The 20666-nt window shown below is 36.0% G+C and overlaps 1 protein-coding gene across 1 annotated transcript in view; it reads right to left on the bottom strand.

Annotated features, from left to right (window-relative positions):
* The window catches only part of LOC106165535 (protocadherin Fat 4), a 75834-nt gene that overhangs the window by 12538 nt on the left and 42630 nt on the right, over window positions 1–20666 (bottom strand). The window contains exons 14-16 of the mRNA XM_087003190.1: window positions 14542–14712; window positions 534–663; window positions 6–196 (exon numbers count right to left, since the gene is read on the bottom strand). Coding sequence (XP_086859316.1) covers window positions 6–196; window positions 534–663; window positions 14542–14712 — 492 coding nt within the window. The remainder of the gene's footprint in view (window positions 1–5; window positions 197–533; window positions 664–14541; window positions 14713–20666) is intronic.

The raw sequence follows: 20666 nt of genomic DNA, 5'->3' as shown, positions 1-20666 counted from the left end.
CTCACCCACACAAAGGACTGGTCAAGATATTTTAATTTATGGCAGTTGTATTCCAAGGAATACACAAGCTGCCCTTGTGGCTTGCTAGGGTTATCGCCATCTGTGGCAGTCACATTTATGGATCCCATTATCCCATTGTAGTACACAGCATTCTGTACTGAATTTATGGTGTTGGAAATGTTCTTTCCATCAAAAGCTGAAACATAAAAAGGACCAACTTTCAACTGACATAAATAAAATAGCTATGTCACATTCCATAGAGATTGGTGGTTCACCTGACCAAGATTTGAAATGCATGTGTGCATGTTTTTGAGTGGTTTTGAATAAAAATTATAACTCTTTACAGCAAGCTGTGTTCCAAATCTTTTAACATTTAAAGGAAGCCTATCTTAAAATTGTCCAATTCATACCAGAGCTTAAAGTAAAGTTTTCTTTTGGTATCTTTATCAAGATCCAAATACTGTTTTAGTTCTCAACTTTTATAGGTTCGTGGAGCACACCTAAATACAGTACTTGCATACTCCTATACTTACTTTGAAACTGTGGAGGATATAAGTTTTTATTTGGTTGTACAATTGTTATGATTACAACAAGATCGCTGCCACAGAATCCAAGACTTGAATTGACTGCTTCCAAAACAGGGTCCCTGGCTTTTATTGTCACCTGAAAATTAGTGATGCAGCCTATGATTGATGGAGCATTGAAACTGGTTCTTAATTTTCAGTGAATTGTTAAACAACTTCAGGGTTGTGCCCATTTGAAGCTGTTCCAGCCTTTACATATATGGACAGACACATTGTACAGACTGAATTCCTCCACATTTTCTGCATCACTACTTCACTAGTTCTGTCTGAACATTCAACATCATGTGTTATAAAATAAATAATTTTAAGGTGCTTTCAATGTATCTATATACAAGCCAAAAAAATAAATGCAAGTTTTTGGTTTGACCACAGTGCTGGAGAAGGATGTCTTATAAAACCATAGACATCACAAAAATTACTTTTCATTCCTTGACTAGGATTTATACAAATGTCATGAGTGTCATTACCCTAGGTTCTAGATTTCTGTATTGCCAGCTCGTTCTTGATTTTATATATAGCCCATATCAGCAATACCCACTTTATAGCCACCACTAGCATATCGGGAGCATGTTTGGCAAAATTTTGCCTGAGGCGCTTCCATATTTGGAAGTCACATGTCTCAACCATCACAGCTCTGTCCTGCCTTGAGCTGCCTTTGACATTGCGATCTTGTGTGATCTCATGCAGACAAGACAAAAAACATACGGTAATATGCCAAACAATTCGACCAAGATTAATTAATTAATTTCATGGAAATGGCAGTTTGGTCGAATTGATTAAAATATAGCAAATGGAAACCTTTGATATCGTTGGATTGTTAGGGGCATCTGCCAAAACGTCCATCTTTCCGGAAGTATTGCATTTTACCGGAAGTGTTATGCAAGATAAGCCACAATTTTTGCCTAACATGTGTTTCAGGCATGTTTTATCCTCCTGAAATCTTATTTTGCTGTGTACAATATGTGCTAACATTAAAAAAGACGACAATTATAATTTTTAATTATATATTTCCCTCACCTACGATCACTTTCATGATGCGCTTCACAAGTGGGACGAGTATTTCCCTGGAGACAGGTGTTGTAAACAAAGGCCGGTCACTTATAGTTGAAACCGGTAGCTTTAGTGGACTTAAACTAGTTATGTGATCTACATACGCCCTATATGAATTTTAATATGACAACTGAAATCAACCGAATTGAAATTTTTTACCAGTCTGAGATCAGTTGTTTTCAACCCGCAAGGCTTGCTCAGCGTCGAGGCATAGATGTACGTACTTCCGAAGAAAATTCAATCACCCGTATCAAAGAATACCAACTGGTACTCAAACGGAAATCAGTGTAACTTCAAATTACTATTAAGTATTTTATTTAAAAAGCATGTCATATAAAAACATGTTGAGAAAAGGCAAAATACGGAGCGTACCTGTGCCGATAGACACAGTATTTTGCTGGCATTCTTCCGATTTTCTTACTTATATACTCTCGCTGTGCACAAACCACAGTGCATATTGAAAACCCCACTGATACAACCCGAACGTAAAACAAGGCAGCAAAGCTGTCAAATGTACAGACAAAAAACAGAAAATAAAGATGCAAAATAGGTCATTTTGTCAATTTTGATGCAATAATAAATAATGCTTATAATAGCACTGTCAGTCAACACTGAATTCTAATCATGCACAACAGGTACCATGGTCAATAACAGGAGCGAACCCAGAGATATTTTCTGACAGTATTCCAAAGTATCTATGTTGATCCATCCCCCATTTTTATGGTCTTCCAACAGAAAAAAAACAGATGCCAGTCAATATAAACTTAATAATCTGACCGTCTTCCAGAAGACCCAGAAGATGGTCTCAATCCACCCCTTCAATAAGATTACAGTTTCAGGACCATGAGAGATCAAATTAACATGATGAAAATCTCAATTTTTGAAAAATGATGACAGTGCATAAAATAATATTACATAATGTTTAAAGACATAAAAAACAATACAACTGCTTATGTGGAAATACAGAAAATGTGCAGAGCCTCAGGCGGATGAGAGTTAAAAGTCACAAATGCCAGTGTTTGAAAATTAAAAAGGAAAACATAACAAAACAAGAAAAGCACTCTGAGAGCGCAGACCTCTGCCTAGACAGCAATTGTTGATTATTATTGCTTATTGATTGATTATTGATCTGGACCAACAACACCAATAACTAATCATTGTCTTCCCTGCCCACTTCCAACAGTTCCTGAAATTTTCATCAAAATCGATCCGTAACTTTTTGAGTTATGTTGATGACAGACAGGGGTGAAAACATAACCTCCTTGGCAGAGGTAAATATAATTCCAATGAAGCTGCTATTCAAACCTTTAATCTTCCGAGTTTATATATATATATATATATATATATATATATATATATATATATATATATATATATATATATATATAACTTATTTGCAATATTAAACAAAATTTACCTGCATAATTATCACTGCTTCCTTATTATTAATCTAGCAGAGAGCTTAACCTTTGGGAATTTACAGGGAAATATCAACAAGTGTGCTTTATGTAATCTCATTTAAAGACCTATTAATTAGGCAAATGACTTTATAACTCTGAAATTAGCTAAGTGATACCAAAGGGAAATTTACAGACTGACCCTCTCAAAGGTCTTTCAGGCCCATAAGTCACATCTTAAGAAAAGCACAAAACAATTATGTACAAAATAGGAGACTTCCAATTCTGATGCAATAATACATTACAGTGGTCGGAATAATTTTGTTTCCGTTGTACACCGGTGTAACAACGTTCGAAATATTTTAATCCCTATCTTGTGAATAGAAGGGGGCGGACAAACAATGGAGGGCCGTATAAATCCCTTCAAAATTCGAACGCACAAACACAATAGCTTAGGTGGAATAACACAATACTTAATACGAGTGAACCCCATGACACCGGTTTCTGTGGCCCAGCGCGAGCGTGACAATCCGCTGTAACTAGGTGTAATTAACAGCAGGATACATCAGCCAGAAGGTCCCTATTGTTTGTTGCGGCGATAGGATTATAGCTTGAAGAGGCTAAACCCATGCTAAGGCGTGCCACGCGAAGCGAACTGTCCTTTTGTTCACTAGTTTGGCACGCGCAGCTGGTTTTTAGTGTTGCTAACAAACTGCTAGTTAAATTTATCAGTTATTTCATCCTATATAAAATTTCCGCAGTCAAAAATTGAACTAATTATTGTTTGTTTGGTTGAAATGCATGAGCGTCAGCATCAATCTGTCTCAAAAAATTCCTATTGGATTAATTTATAAATGTATAATTTATTTATGTACTTACGTTTTAATTTGAAATATCTGCATTCAAGCGTTCAAGTATTTATATTATAATATTGAAATTAAATGAGGTGCATTGACATAGGCGCAATGACAATCCAACTACAACGTGCAACAGGGGGAAATCTGGCTGTATGATCATACAATATACGAAAGTACGGTCAATTAAAAGTGTAAATCATCAGTTAAAGAGGAGGGGGTCTTACTATTGCTCGCTATCTATTGTTAAACCCGACTGTTATTATCTCTCGAACAAGCTTAAAGCATGCCTATACAATTACTGTGTCTACGGCTGCCGTTCAGAAACACCATGTCGAACATATTTTGCTACAGTGAGAAACATGGTACACTAGCGACTTGTTTTAGATCACTCAAGTAAGGATGCATACGTGCGACACCAGAGGAAAAACAATCAAGTATGCATCTGATCCATTAATAGTAATTGCACAGTGCATGTTACTAGACCTTTGTCCTAAATCAATAGTTAGGAATAGGATGTTTGGATAAAAAGCTTCTATTCAACTCGCTTAGACCTAGGGCGTGATGCTATCATCCGATGAAACACGTAACTGAACCCTCTACCTGAACCTGAAGTCCCTTTAGCTGAAACAAAAACTGCCCCTTGAACATGTCCATTTTTTAATCGTCAAATGATTTGTGATTTCATTGAACGTCTTTGATCGAAAGCTTTCAAGTGACAATAACCGAACCGTGTGTTGATTATTTATTAAAGCGTAATTAAGTTTATTCAACATGATCTATTTTGTAAACGATACTTGCCAAGATTGAGCTTGGATTGATCACCGTCACTATTTAGCTACTCCCCTATAATGCGTGCTGAACGACAGACAACTTAAAAATATTATCTGTGTAACTGTGCAAATGAACGCATTTAGTTAAAATATAACGAAGCCGGCATTTAATCCATCGAACATATTTATATTTGTTCTTTTAAAACCAGTGTAAGGTTAACGCCAAATCAAAGCAAGCCTTGCAGACTGGTTTTGTTTAAACTGTCGTGCATCAAGTAAAGCTAAGTAAAGCCTGTTTCTACTTCGCAGTGTTCATCCCAGCCATAAAACTGCATGAAGGATAACAAGACTCCGTAGACCTGTGCTTCAGGTTTCCAGGAGTCCCGTGTAACACAATAATATCGAAGGCCTGAGAGTAATACATATATGAGGCCGTGTATGAAAGATTTAACCAATTAGAAATTCAAGAATTTAAACATGCTAGGTACATGCACATCACTTAATAAGTCATTTCACAAAAATTGCATCTAATTGTTTAGATTAACCTTAACTTTTATCGATCTCATCCCATTGTCTCAACCACCTAAGAGAAATATAGAGAACATGAGGAAAAGTAACACGTTTACATGCAGGCGAAGGAGTTATACTTCAACATTAATCGCGAACAATATCAACAGCGACTAAAGACCGTTGCCTGTCTTTCACACTTTTACACAAACACACGAAGGTTTAATAAAGGGAGTCGTGGCGCGATATCTATCTCTTTCATTCGAACAAGCAAAGGGCTGACCCGAAGTAAGCTTTCTATACTAATGTCCTTTTTATTGTATATTGTAATTACTCTACTTGCTCGCCTCCATTGTCTTGTAAAAGTGAGAAAGAATGTGTTGTATTCACACTTGAGTTGAAAGAACTTTGCATAACTCCTTTGCCTTAAGTTGCATAATGTCTTTCTCAAGGTTATAATCAGTGTGAAGAGGGTGTCTTGCCTCATTTAAAAATGGTGTTGTTCTTCATACTGGTTGTTGCTTAACTTATGCTAATCTTAAACTTTTATGTACCAATATGGTTTTGATAAATTGCCAAAATTATGAATTTAATGAACATTGTGTATCAAACATTTTGATACGATTTAAATAAATGGACAAGGAGGATTACGGTATTAGGTTCTATTTACCTCTGGCTTTAACTTCGCCCTGCTATATAAATGAACAAATGTTGCAGATCGTAACAAAAAACTTTCTTATAGTGTTTTCTGACATATATGATTTACACATTTGATAGTGAAACACTCCTCGACTTTAACGAATCACCTGACGTAAACTGTCTACCCGCGCTCCACGAAAAAACTGTTTCTTTTAATTTTGAAATGAATTGCTTTTAAGGCAAAGAAATCCATTAAACCCTTTAGTCTCAATATCATTGTACAGCATGTTGTAATCGATATTTAAAAAAGTTAATTTTTGTACTCCGCTTTCATCGAGGATACCTCAAGTTGAGGCTACAATTACGTCGCTCGCCTATGCTACTGGAATATATATTTAAGGACAAATTAAGCTTTGTAAAGTCCCTATTGTCACACACCATAGATACTTAATTTTGTCTTGAATGAAAAAATAGCCTCAAATTATCGTTTTGTGCTTAAACCTTTCATTACTTGAACCAAGATCTGTACTATAGCTACCAAGACGTACATGCATCAAGTTGGGTCTGCTGGGGGAGGGGAGCATTTAAATGATAAACGAGGAAGTCTACCTGCAAAAGCAGCAGCAGTGGTTTAAATAATCGCTATCTAGACTCCTTTTTCTTTGACAGCAACATAAAAAGTGTTTAGGGAGAAAGTCACACAAAGACCCGACGTTGTTTTGTCTTCAGCATTTCCTCTTCCTTGTTATATGCAATTACTATCGTCAATTAATGAAATCGAGAAAGCAATTAAGTGACGGCACATTGAATATAGTCACTAGGTGCATTTCGCTGAGTGTTTACAAGATCTAGCGACACATTTTATCGCCACGCGTTCTAGTTCGATTAGTTTAGAAAATTAAAAGTAACAGTTACTCTGGCGGCTCTCCATCATTGCTATGAATCTGACGTTGAATTTAGTCCAAAATATTAGTAAATTCAGAATTATTAGCTAAAACGTAAATTGCCCTTATTTGTCAGATAATCAAAAATGCCGGTGATCCACGCGGAGGGTACGTTTTCCTGAAGGTAGCGGCGACGAACGGCGACGATATTTTTCTGAATAGTGAACCTTTATTAGTTACGAAAAGCCCCCTTTTCAACAGGCGCGTTTTAATTAATTACTTCATGTCACAAAGTTAATTTATACAGGCAAAAATTTAAGAGGCCCGCACATGGTGAGCATTTGGCGCGCGCCACTTGCGCTGCGCCGTTTTCTCATCGTGTGCGGGGGTATTTTGGTGAGATTTTTGCCTCACGCGCGGCTGAGCAAAATTTCTCACATGTTTGATTTTTTGGGTCTCTTGAGGCAAATGTCTCAGCGTGTGCGGGGTGCAAGCGCCGATTGCTCACGCCATGCTAACAATGCGCATGTGCCAGTAGCCGGAAACAAACAAAAATGGCAGCCCCCAGCAAAGTCAACAAAAAAGTACACAGTTATAGTTAGTCTGATTGATTTACGTGATAACCATTATCCATTACTATCAGAAAAAACAACAATATGTAATGTTTCCTTAATCACATGATCCCACAGTTGCATCCGATAGGGGCAGGCCGGGAGGCATCTCTGCTGAGCAAAGAGCGCATCGTTTGCGGGGAGCTGAGGAGCGCAAGCATCTGGCGCAGCGCAAGTGGCGCGCGCCGAATGCTCACCGTGTGCGGGCCCCTTTACTCAAAGAAATAGTTTCACGAAATGAACAAGGTAAAATATAAGTCGGCACAAATATAAGGCATACAACAATGAGTCATGTTATGGATCATGTTATGGGCCATGTCGGATTATAATGGCATACCTTGATGCAAAACAGTCTATCGTTTCTTCCACCGCGAGTCCCTTTATTTAATGTAATGTATTACTCATTACCCGTTTCATTTGACACTCTCTCCTTTTATCTCCCTTTCCCTTTCTCTTGTTAGAAGGAGGGTAAATAATTAAGCACTCAAAATCTGCACCACCAATCTTCAGAAAAACATAAGTCAACGAACCAGTGGGCTGATACACAACATCCGACACAGCAGAATGAATCAAATAACAGCTAGCACAAATTTATATGCAGTTAGCTATAGTGTCACTACATACATAATCAGCTGCACGCGCGAAGCTGTTGAACAAAAGGATAGTTCGTTACGGGAGACCGTTTGTTTACATAAGTACTCTAAGGGGGCGTGGCTACCCAGGCGACCAGGGGATTAGGCTAGTTACAATATGCCATCAACAATCGTTTAGCGACCCTATCATTATACACTCTCTCTATTGTATTTTCCACCGCATTAATCGCAGTGTAATCTTCAAATGGTCCACGGGGTAAATGTACACATTCTTAATCCTAGTACGGTATGTTTAACTGCACAGTCAATATCAAATTTTAATTATGCACAACAGGTAACACCGACGAAAGTAAAAGCATAAGGCTTCACGCCCATCAGAGTTCAAGATTATACTTTAAAAGTGCCACAATAAGAAAAATGAAAATTTCACACAAAATTGCATAAATTTAATAATAAAAGAATTGACCAATTGACCTGGCTTTCTAATTTGAACTGCATGCCAATCCTAAAAATCATACTTGTATGTTAAAAATAATAATAAGTAACACAGTTTTCTTTTCATAATGTTTGCAGTAGCAGTGCAAAAAGATTTTTGTCAATTTTGATGTAACATTACATAATAAATTATAGAATAATTATCACCAATTTTTGATTATTGACTATAAATAGCATGGACATGTAGAAAATTTGATTACCATTCGGCTTCATGTCCATGGGAGTCCCACAATGAATATGCCAAAAAGATAATGAATATTTCACTAAAATGTATAACTTCCAGAAAAAGATGCCAACTAGACTGTTTTTCCAATTCAGGCTGCATTTTAGTCCTGTGTTTCTTTTTTGAAAGTTTGACAGTCATAAGTAACATGGTTTTCCCATAATGGTCATCATGGCAGCAACACCAAAAATTGTGTTTTCTTCTATTTTGATGCAACATTACATAATGTTTAACAGCATAATGACCATCAATTTTTAATAATAAAATATTAGTATCATGGATATTCAGAAAATGTGACTAGCAAAGGTCTTCAAGCCCGTGGAGGTTCTAAGTCACACCTTGAAAATGCCAATAAGTGAAAAATTAAATTTTCACAAAAAAATGTTTAATTGCCAGAAAAATTTACCAAACAGACTGCATTGCCTACTGAAGCTATATTTTAGTCCCATGTTTCTTTCCTGTAAGTTTGAGAACAGTGAGTGACATGATTTTCCTTAAATGGTCATCATGGGAGCAGTGCCCAAAATAGGGGTTTCTTCAAATTTTGATGCAATATTACATAATGTTTAACAGCATAATGACCATCAATTATTAAAAATAAAATAGTAGTATCATCAATATTCAGAAAATTTGACTAGCAAAGGTCTTCAGGACCATGGAACTGCAAAGTCAATTCATGAAAATGCCAAAATGTAAACAAGACAGCACTTTTCTGAAATGGGTTTATTTCCATTTTTAACACTTTTTAAACATAAAACAAAATTAACAGTTTACTGCCATTTTTATATGACCAACTAAGAAAATTGATGAGATGGGAAAAATATCAATAGAACAGTGTTAAATGTACAATTTCCTCCATTCTGAGATTCTGAACATAGTGGATGATTGAATCTGACAAACTGCAATGATATGTGTTTATTTCCATTTTTGACACTTCATTACACAATACACGATAACAAATTTACCATCATTTTTACATAATCAACTGACAATGTTGTAAAGATGCAGGAAATGTCATACAAACACTTTTACGTATCTTATTAGTTCAATAATGAGACTATTAACATGCCTAAGAATTGAATCTGAGGAAATGTGAAAAAAAAGCATAACTTCTAAAATAATGGCCCGATTATGCTGATTTTCATACTCAAGCTATGTTTTAGTAAGATTTGACCACTCCTGTGAGTACAATGACAATTGGCCTATCTGTTTTTCTTATATTCTGTATCAGTGTTGCATATATGCTGAAAAAAATGAAAAAAACAGCATAACTTCCATAAAAGTGGCTCTATCATGCTGATTTTCGAACTTGACCTGTGTATTTTAAATACTCATCAGTTCTGTAAGTTTCAAACCAAGAGGTAAAACCGATTTCCACTTATCGTGTTTACGGTGTTATATATGCTGAAAAAAGTGAAAAAAAAAGCGTAACTTCCCTAAAAATGACCCGATCATGCTGATTTTCGAACTTGACCGGCGTATTATGAATATTCATCAGTTCTGTAATTTTCAAGCCAAAAGGTAAAACCGATTTCCACTTATCGTGTTTACGGTGTTGCATATATGCTGAAAAAAGTGAAAAAAAAGCATAACTTCCCTATAAATAGCCCGATCATGCTGATTTTCGAACTTGACCGGCGTATTATGAATATTCATCAGTTCTGTAACTTTCAAGCCAAAAGGTAAAATGGTTTTTCACTTATCGTGTTTACGGTTAAAGTGCACGCCAACGGCGACGGCGACGGCCCCGGCGACAGTGACGGCGACAACAGACGCAGATGACGGCTATATGTACAGAAACATCTGTGTCTGTACATAAAAAGCATTTACTTGCCATAATTTTCACAAAACAGGTGCATTTATAATTTGACGTGAGAATTGAGCACATGCAGAAATGAGAGACTGGTTTTATCTGGTCTGCTCCAGCATAGCGCAAACCACATGTTAATGAAGACGGTCCCATTTTGGGGGAGGGGGTCACAGGAATGGAGTTCGTCGTGGATTACGCTAAATATTATCAACATTTCATGCATCTGGGGAAATAGAAAGTGACTCACAGGTAACGTAAATACCAAGTGGAACTCTCTATGAAGCTCCCATGGAGTTAAGGAAGACGTCATTTTTATTGTTGACAAATCAGTTATCCATGTAGGTGAACACCCAGCAGGCATAGTTGCGTTGGATCAACGTTGAAAACAGGTTGATACGTTGAATTGCCGTTGATCTACCTCAATTCAAAGTTAAATCAACGTTGATCAAGCCACGTTGACTCAACGTTGTATTTTGGTCAATGACACAACCCTGCAGTTATGGATTGTAATTTAAAATATTAATTATTGAAAACGTGATACTTTGTTTATCAATACTGTAACTAAATTTATCAAAATAATAACAAAATGGTTTTGAAGTAAAAGTGACAGTTGTTTTGTGTCTTTAGTTAACTTGTGAATTTTCTTAACTTGTTATTCAGAAAAACATTCCAATAAACTGAATTGCTTGCAAGGTCAGCTAACACTAGGATGAATAAGTTGCTGTAAATGTGATAGAGTTAACAGTTCTTGGTAACCTGTTATAGATAGACAGGTTGAGGTAACTGTGATTTATATATATATATATATATAGTCTAAACCTTGGAAATTTTAACTTAAAGTCCATACATTTATACCCTACATATATTTAGCCACCAAACATGTCCTTCTGCTAAACACATCCAGGCAAATTTCCCGCTCAGTGGGGTTGATATAACATTGTTTTCTGACGTTGATACAACGTTGTTATCTGAGGTTGACACAACTTTCAAATCCAACGTTTATTCAATGTCTTTTCAACGTTATGGTTCAACGTTGTTTCAACGTTAAAACAACATAATTTGCCTGCTGGGACAGCGACACGTGTTCGTCAGATTTTGACAGCACGTGGTATTTGGCGCCAAGAAGTCTGGGCGGTCGATCCCGCTGATCTTTCAGACGATTGTAGTAAATGTAAGATCTTGCGGTGTTGACTTCAAGAACGTTTCCCCATCTGCATATATATTTCAATCGAACTTGAAAATAAATTGCTTATTCTTCCCAAACTTTTTATTGCTAGCAAACGCGATATATGGTCTATATGAAGGTGTTTACGGCATATTTTACCACTGTCGATATTTGGTTTCATCCAGAATAGACCTTTTTTTAACCCTCCCCCCCTCCCCAGTTACGGGCGTGATGAATCAGTCAGCGAGGGCAAGTCTGCTTAATAGCAAAATTTGTATGTCTATAACTGTCATTCTTTGCTAGTGGTTACAAAATGTTGAATTTGACCGAAAATTTCAAACTTTCTCTGGGAAGCTGTAATTTTGCGATGTGATAGCTACACCATCACAGTTTATCATTTCATAAAAAGGGAAACAGCAGCTGCCCTTTTTAGGGCACACAGGAGAGTTGAACAGCTATACCCACCAAATCCAAGACGCGTTACCCTGGGTAATATATTTTGCACAAACTAATGAAAATCTAATGGAATGTTTTCAGTTTTAGTTTAAATCATAAGGGGGTGTTGTCTCAATGCTTCAAAACTGGGTTTGAAGAATTTAATCCACATTTCATAATTAATAAAAATGGTGAATATGTGGGTCACGGTAACGTTATTGACGCGGGTACAAAAACTTTTTATAATCATGTAAATAATAACAATATTTTTGCTATTATCCATACACACTTCAATCATGAGGGGCACACCACTTTCACATGCTTTTTAAATGGAATTGACAAACACAGAGGAATAATGCACATATTTTATTTACTGTAACTGTCACATGGGACACACACTGAACAAAGTTGATCTAAAGAATGTTCCAGATTGTAGTTTTTTATCTGAATTATTATTTTATTATTATTATTCTAACACAATAAAGTTCAGTAAAATACAAAATTTAACAAAATGAAGTTCAGTGTAACACAAAGTTCATAATTATAACATTCTTCCTGACATATGTGGACCAATGGTGATATCTGTTCTGTGCTCACTAAGGCATCCACTCTTGGGATTCTGAAAAAAAATCACACAAAGAATCTGTTAACTCTGATAACGAACAATGGATAACCTAAGATCACAAATAGTTTATTGCTTATTCAAAGAAAGTACAGTGCATTATGAGTGGCAAACACGCATTACTGAGACATATTCTTCACCCATTTTCGGTGCTTCATTGCGTAATGTAAGTGTTGCTAGTAATCCATTATTGCTGTTTTTACAGACGGTTAAATTTTAAACGCACGGAATACAGTGTAGCAGCTTAATTTAAGACAAAACTAAAAAAAAAGATTTTTCAATTTCGATGATTGAGTTTTCGAGAACAAGAGAACATGAATACGGTATCACCGGGTCACCATGTTCAATATGACCTTTAGTCCCCCATGTGACACAGACGCAAAACGAAAGTTCAGACGAAGTCACCCTACTTATAGAATGGTAAAAATCAATCGGTACACAAATATGTTGAAACAATTGAAGAAAAATGAAACAAAACTCATAATTTCTCACCTTCATACAAAGAAGATCCCAATAAACAATCCTGTGATGGTTAAATCGAGGGAATTACACCTGTGCCCTGCATCCTATCTCGACAGCGTCATTGCGTGACATGTTATCAGAATGGGCCACCCGCCAGTTTGAGCTGTTTTTTTTAGTGTGCAAAAGAAGCCATTCGTGTGTAAGACGTCATCAGTTAGTGAGTATGGAAGAAGATCGCTATCGATGTATAATTTTCACGCGGCATTTTAAAGTCGTCTGATAAGAATCGATCTCTGAAGTTTCACCGTTGCGAACGTTATATTGGGACGCGGTGAAGAAAAATAGACCTTGCTGAGCAATAAATGTGAAATTCTTAAGAAAACTGATATTATCATGGATTTCGTGACACAAACTAACCGACATACTTCTTTGGACGATTGAACAGTTTTAATACGGAAAGATAGGATTAGATGAAATTTTCATCGGGGTGGGACACCGCATGTATCGTAAGTTAAGCTAATTTTGTGACCATTATTCAGTGACTTCAAATAAATTTTTATTTAAACAACCATTTGCACATTCTGTTTATTATATCTTCTTGCAGTAGGTGTATTCCCTGCTTCAATAATTCATTCAAACCCTAAACAAACTGTTCCTAAATAGAGGTAGGGTCGAAATTCCACAAAAAAGGACGCCATTTTGAGGGTAATTTCGATATATTTTCTTCTTTTTCTCTTTTTTTTGCTTTTATAACAACATCCTCCTTGCTCATGCAGCTTCTTTGATTTGTTATTGAAACATACACAATGATGTCATGAGAATTTGGTTGGCTATCTAAATTTAAATAACATTCTTGTTATGCCCCCCCTGCAGTGCACCACTAGCAAAGAATGACTGATAAGCACTATTATTGTCATCGGGGACAAAGGAAAAGACAGGTACGTCATGCTTCCAGATTAGATCTTCAATTAATTGTTTCTTCCTCATTGACGAGAGCTATTGAAAGGACAACAATTGACAAAGGGCCGAGGCATGCAGCATCTATTTCACTGGCTTGAAAATTTACCGAGTCTTGTCGACGATGTGGTCGAACAATCGGAACAAGAAAAAAATTCTGTCCCATGATTTTGACGTATGGACTAATTGTTTGAGCCCAGAAAAATCAATGTTATAAAATAATTTTTGTGGTCTGATTGACTGGGCCCGTCGAAATGCTTGGCACATTACCGTACAAACAAAATAACTGACATGGAGTTTGAAGCAAGTGTATGTTTGGTTCTCAGTTTGTTGAAAAATGCACCCATCAAATCAGTGGTGGGAAAATCCTAAGGAGTTGTCCTTAAATCTTTAGCTTAAGGTTTTGTGACATTTTTTCTGTGATTTATTGGTGCATTATGGACAACATATAATAGAATATGGTACTTGTAGTCAACTTACATTACAATTAAAGTCATTATTCTCTTGAGGCAGCTTCTCCTTCAGCTGTAAAATACCAGTGTAGCTGTCTATTTTAAAATAACCGCAATTCCCTCCATCAATGCTGTAGAGTGTGGTTGAATTCTCATCTTTATCCAATGCCTCAATTTCTGTCACACTACTGTTTACATCCTGAAAATGTAATCAATTAAGTTTTTTTATATTTTTTACTTTACTTATTTTCTTCAGTTTATGTAAACAATATTACAAGTAGGTTTGGGCTTAAAACTTAAGAGCAGGAACACAGAGACAGAGGCAAAAATATTCACCCCACCCCACAAGTACTTGCTGTAATCACATTAAGTGGTTCTGCAGAAAAAAAAAGAAGCATTAAATGAGGATGTTCAAGCACTTAAAGCCTTTCACTTTATCAGCTGTCTGTCAATACAACATCCTCCACAAACTAATTAATCACATTTTCTTAGAGGTGACAGGCAAAATAGAATAAATGCTTAATTATGGCACTGCCTTTTTTGACATTGATATTTGTATGTAGGCTCACATGGAGGCATGAAAGCTGCAGAGACAAAATTTTGACTGCCAGAGGTATTACCATACAAGGCAGCAAAGCTGTCAAATGTACAGACAAAAAGCAGGAAATAACTATCCACAAAATAGGCTACTGTCAATTCTAATGCAAAAGTACATTATGTTAAACTGCAAATTCAACATCAAATTTTAATGATGCTCAACAGGTAATACCAGGCCCATTGGGAGTTCAAGTTCACACTTTGAAAATGTATAACTTCCAGAAAAAGAAGCCAATTAGACTGCTTTTCCAACTCAGGCTGCATTTCAGTCCTGTATTTCTTTTTTGAAAGTTTAGCAATCCTAAGTAACATGGTCAGGCCTACCCAACTACCAGACTCGGCACCTAAGGATCCTGAATTAACCGGTATATATCAGACCACACTACCCGTTTTCAAGGTGTGTGTCAGATTGCATTTTGGAGTATCAGTCAGAATACCGACAGGATGAACCCACGCTCGGCTGTCACCTTGATTGGATAGTAAACGATTGTCATGAAATCGCTATATGATTTTAAAACCAGGTGCATAAATATGGAACGCCATTCACGCAAAAAATGCAGACGTCAATTCAACAATCTATCAGCACTATTTAACAACCAAAACCTACTTTAACTATCTAAACTTCATTCTACTAAATTAGTTTTGGTCATTTTAATCATTCGTCAAAATCTAACAATCAATAAACGATTCAAAAGTCAGTTACCGCAACTCAACAATCAGTTATCGCAACTCAACAATCAGTTACAGCAACTCAACAATCAGTTGTTGCAAACGGTCATTCGCGGACTTAACACCAGATGGCGCGCGCGCACCGTCAGCGATCTGAAACGTCCTTGACCTTTTCCATGGTTTTAACAGTATTAAAATACGTGGTGCCTCGATTTGAAACCATTCAGCTTAAATTGTGTTTTTAGTCTCCAAATACTTAAAAAATCAATAAAGCTTATCGGCAAGAACCTATTATATCGTATCTTTTATATAAATTATTATTACATATCACAATAATAAACAAGCCGCCTTTTGATGTACGCCCGGCTATATCCTCTATTAAAAAATATCAATTTTTTTGAGATTCGTATTGTTTGGTTCCATTGTCTTGCTTTTAAAAAATTAGAACAGGCGCTCCAAAATCGTGAGACGAAGTTAAAATTTTTATATTGGCCGAGTTCGCCCCCGACTAGAATGCCTATACGTCCCCGCACCGATACTCCCCCATATTTCTTTACATCACTGCACCAATACTCCCCAGCACCGATACTCCCCCGCTTCTTTGCATCCCTGCATCGATACTTCCCCCCACTGATACTCCCACCTACCAATACTCCGCAAAAACACTACTCTCCCAAAGCAAAGATTCCCTGGGCTTTGTAAACACAAATCGTGATTCAAAACCCTTTCTATTATGCTATTTTTTTCAAGATGCACCACCCTCTTGGGACACATAATTGACACATTTTATTCGAAATATATTGGGGAAAATAAAGGGCGTTACTCGAAGTCGATCTCAGACTTTGCGTGCAGCTTAACAGTACGTAGGCCTACAGCTATGCCTTGTAAATTTGAGAAATGTTTGTGCAAAATTAATATTGTTCTCCTACTGTAGTTACCGTATTTATATTATACGCCCTTTTATTTATTTACTTAAGGAAAAGTTAGTTTTAATCTAAGATGACGCAGCTATGTCTTTTCTTCAGGCAACGATGATTTTGTTAAATTATTAAATAATAAAAAAAGCAGTGCTAAAGCGCTTCGTTTTCTGTTATCTTCCTCCAACCTTCTTTTCTGCTCTTAAACTTATTTCCCTTGTCTTTTGGAGGCACATTAGAATCTGAATTGAGCAAAATTCAAAATTTTTGAAATTGTAGAGACACGAGCATGCGTCGTGAGCACACCTTTTATTCTCGCAGCCCCGCCGTGTTTTCGACTTACTTCGTCATAGATGTGAGGGCGTGCGCCATACTCAACACGCAAAGGGCACTTTCTCTTTCGTTGCTTGCGACGTGCATCTTGGACCACGCAAGTCTCACTTGCAAACTCCTCGCAAACTCCTTGCGAAGGGATTATTTAAAGATTATTTAAACAGCGAGGCCGCAAGCGTAACTTGAGATTATTTGTAGAATAATATGCGGAATTGAAAACATGGAAAAGGTCAAGGACGTTTCAGATCACTGAAAAAAGGCATGACTTCTACAATAATGGCCCAATCATGCTGATTTTCGAACTTGACCTGCGTTTTATGAATATTCATCAGCTCTGTAAATATAAAGCCCAAAAGTAAAACTGCCTTCCACTTATCGTGTTTACAATGAAAGTGCAAGGCGCCGGTGACGGCGCTGATGGCGACGACAGACGCAGGTGATGGCAATATGTACAGACACATCTGTACATATTTACTGTACTGTTTGGGAACATTAAGTGACATGGTTTTTCTTAAATGATCATCATGGGAGCAGTGCCCAAAGTAGGTTTTTTTCAAATTTTGATGCAATATTACATAATGTTTAACAGCATAATGACCATCAGTTTTTAATAATAAAATATTAGTATCATGGATATTCAGAAAATGTGACTAGCAAAGGTCTTCAGGCCCATGGAACTTCAAAGTCACAACTTGAAAATGCCAAAATGTAAACAAGACAGCATTGTTCTGAAATGTTTTTTTTTTTTTCCATTTTTAACAATTTTTAACATAAAACAAAATTAACAGCTTACTGCCATTTTATTTGATCAACTAAGCAAATTGATGAGATGGGAAAAATATCAATAGAGCAGTGTTAAATGTCCAATTTCTTCCATTCTGAGATTCTGAACATAGTGAATGATTGAATCTGACAAACTGCAATGATATGAGTTTATTTCCATTTTTGAAACTTTATTACACAATACACGATAACAAATTAACCATCATTTTTACAAAATCAACTATCAATGTTGTAAAGATGCAGGAAATGTCAAACAAACACTTTTAATATCTTATTAATTAAATAATGAATCTGTTAACATGCCTAAGAATTGAATCTGAGGAAATGTGAAAAAACAACATAACTTCTAAAATAATGGCCCGATTATGCTGATTTTTTTTTTAACTCAACCTGCGTTTTAGCAGGATTGGCCACTCCTGTGAGTTTAATGACAATTGGCCTATCTGTTTTTCGTATATTGTGTTTACAGTGTTGCATATATGCTGAAAACTGAAAAAAAAGCATAACTACTAAAATAGTTGCCTGATCATGCCGATTTTCGAACTTGACCTGCGTTTTAGTAAGATAGATTACTCCTGTGAGTTTCATGACAACAGGCCTATCGGTTTTCCTTGAAATGTGTTTACATTGTTGCAGATATGCTGAAAAGTGAAAAACAGCATAACTTCTACAATAATGGCCCAATCATGCTGATTTTCGAACTTGACCTGCATTTTATGAATATTCATCAGCTCTGTAAATATAAAGCCAAAAAGTAAAATTGCCTTCCCTTTTTGTGTTTACAATGAAAGTGCACGGCGCTGGTGATGACGGCGACGACAGACAGGTGATGGCAATATGTACAGACACATCTATATATATTTACTGTACTGTTTGAGAACAGTAAGTGACATGGTTTTTCTTAAATGGTCATCATGGGAGCAGTGCCCAAAATAGTTTTTTTTTTTTCAAATTTTGATGCAATATTACATAATGTTTAACAGCATAATGACCATCAATTTTTAATAATAAAATATTAGTATCATGGATATTCAGAAAATGTGACTAGCAAAGGTCTTCAGGCCCATGGAACTTCAAAGTCACAACTTGAAAATGCCAAAATGTAAACAAGACAGCACTTTTCTGAAATGTTTTTTTTTTTCCATTTTTAACAATTTTTAACATAAAACAAAATAAACAGTTTACTGCCATTTTTATATGATCAACTAAGAAAATTGATGAGATGGGAAAAATATCAATAAAGCAGTGTTAAATGTCCAATTTCTTCCATTCTGAGATTCTGAACATAGTGAATGATTGAATCTGACAAACTGCAATGATATGAGTTTATTTCCATTTTTGAAACTTTATTACACAATACACGATAACAAGTTTACCATCATTTTTACAAAATCAACTAACAATGTTATAAAGATGCAGGAAATGTCAAACAAAAACTTTTACGTATCTTATTAGTTCAATAATGAGACTATTAACATGCCCAAGAATTGAATCTGAGGAAATGTGAAAAATATGCTGAAAAGTGAAAAAACAGCATAACTTCTTCAATAATGGCCCGATCATGCTGATTTTCGAACTTGACCTGCGTTTTATGAATATTCATCAGCTCTGTAAATATAAAGCCAAAAAGTAAAACTGCCCTCCACTTATCGTGTTTACAAGGAAAGTGCACGGCATCGGCATCGCCATCGGCATCGGCGACGACAGACGCAGGTGATGGCAATATGTACAGACACATCTGTGTCTGTACATAAAAACAGATAGGCCAATTGTCATTAAACTCACAGGAGTGGCCAATCTTACTAAAACGCAGGTTGATTCAAAAATCAGCATAATCGGGCCATTATTTTAGAAGTTATGCTGTTTTTTCACATTTCCTCAGATTCAGTTCTTAGGCATGTTCATAGCCTTATTATTTTACTAATTAGAAACGTAAAAGTGTTTGTTTGACATTTCCTGCATCTTTACAACATTGTTAGTTGATTATGTAAAAATGATGGTAAACTTGTTATCGTGTATTGTGTAATAAAGTGTCAAAAATGGAATCAAACTCATATCATTGCATTTTGTCAGATTCAATCATTCACTATGTTCAGAATCTCAGAATAGATGAAATTGGACATTTAACACTGTTCTATTGATATTTTTCCCACCTCATCAATTTTCTTAGTTGATCAAATAAAAATGGCAGTAAACTGTTTATTTTGTTTTATGTTAAAAAAAGTGTTAAAAATGGAAATAAACCCATAACAGAACAGTGTTGTCTTGTTTACATTTTGGCATTTTCAAGGTGTGACTTTGAAGTTCCATTGGCCTGAAGACCTTTGCTGGTCACGTTTTCTGAATGTCCATGTTACTAATATTTTATTATTAAAATTGATGGTCATTATGCTGTTGAACATTATGTAATGTTGCATCAAAATTTGAAGAAACCCCTATTTTGGGCACTGCTCCCATGATGACCATTTCAGAAAAACCATGTCACTTACTGTTTTCAAACTAACAGAAAAGAAACATGGGACTAAAATACAGCTTCAGTAGGCAATGCAGTCTGTTTGGTAATTCTTACTGCCAGTTAAACAGTTTTTTTGTGAAACTTTAATTTTTCACATATTGGCATTTTCAAGGTGTGACTTTGAAGTTCCACGGGCTTGGATACCCATGCTAGTCACATTTTCTGAAAATACATGATACGTATATTTTATTATTAAAAATTGACGGTCATTATGCTGTTAACCATTATGTAATATTGCATCAGAATAGAAGAAAACACAATTTTGGGTGCTGCTGCCATGATGACCATTATGGGAAAACCATGTTACTTACTTACTTGCCAAACTTTCAAAAAAGAAAT

The sequence above is a fragment of the Lingula anatina genome, chromosome 2 (genome assembly GCF_051362555.1).
Source record: "Lingula anatina isolate TDL-2025a chromosome 2, LinAna3.0, whole genome shotgun sequence".
NCBI classification, from domain to species: Eukaryota; Metazoa; Brachiopoda; class Lingulata; order Lingulida; family Lingulidae; genus Lingula; species Lingula anatina.
This window is presented reverse-complemented; position numbering and strand designations above follow the sequence as displayed.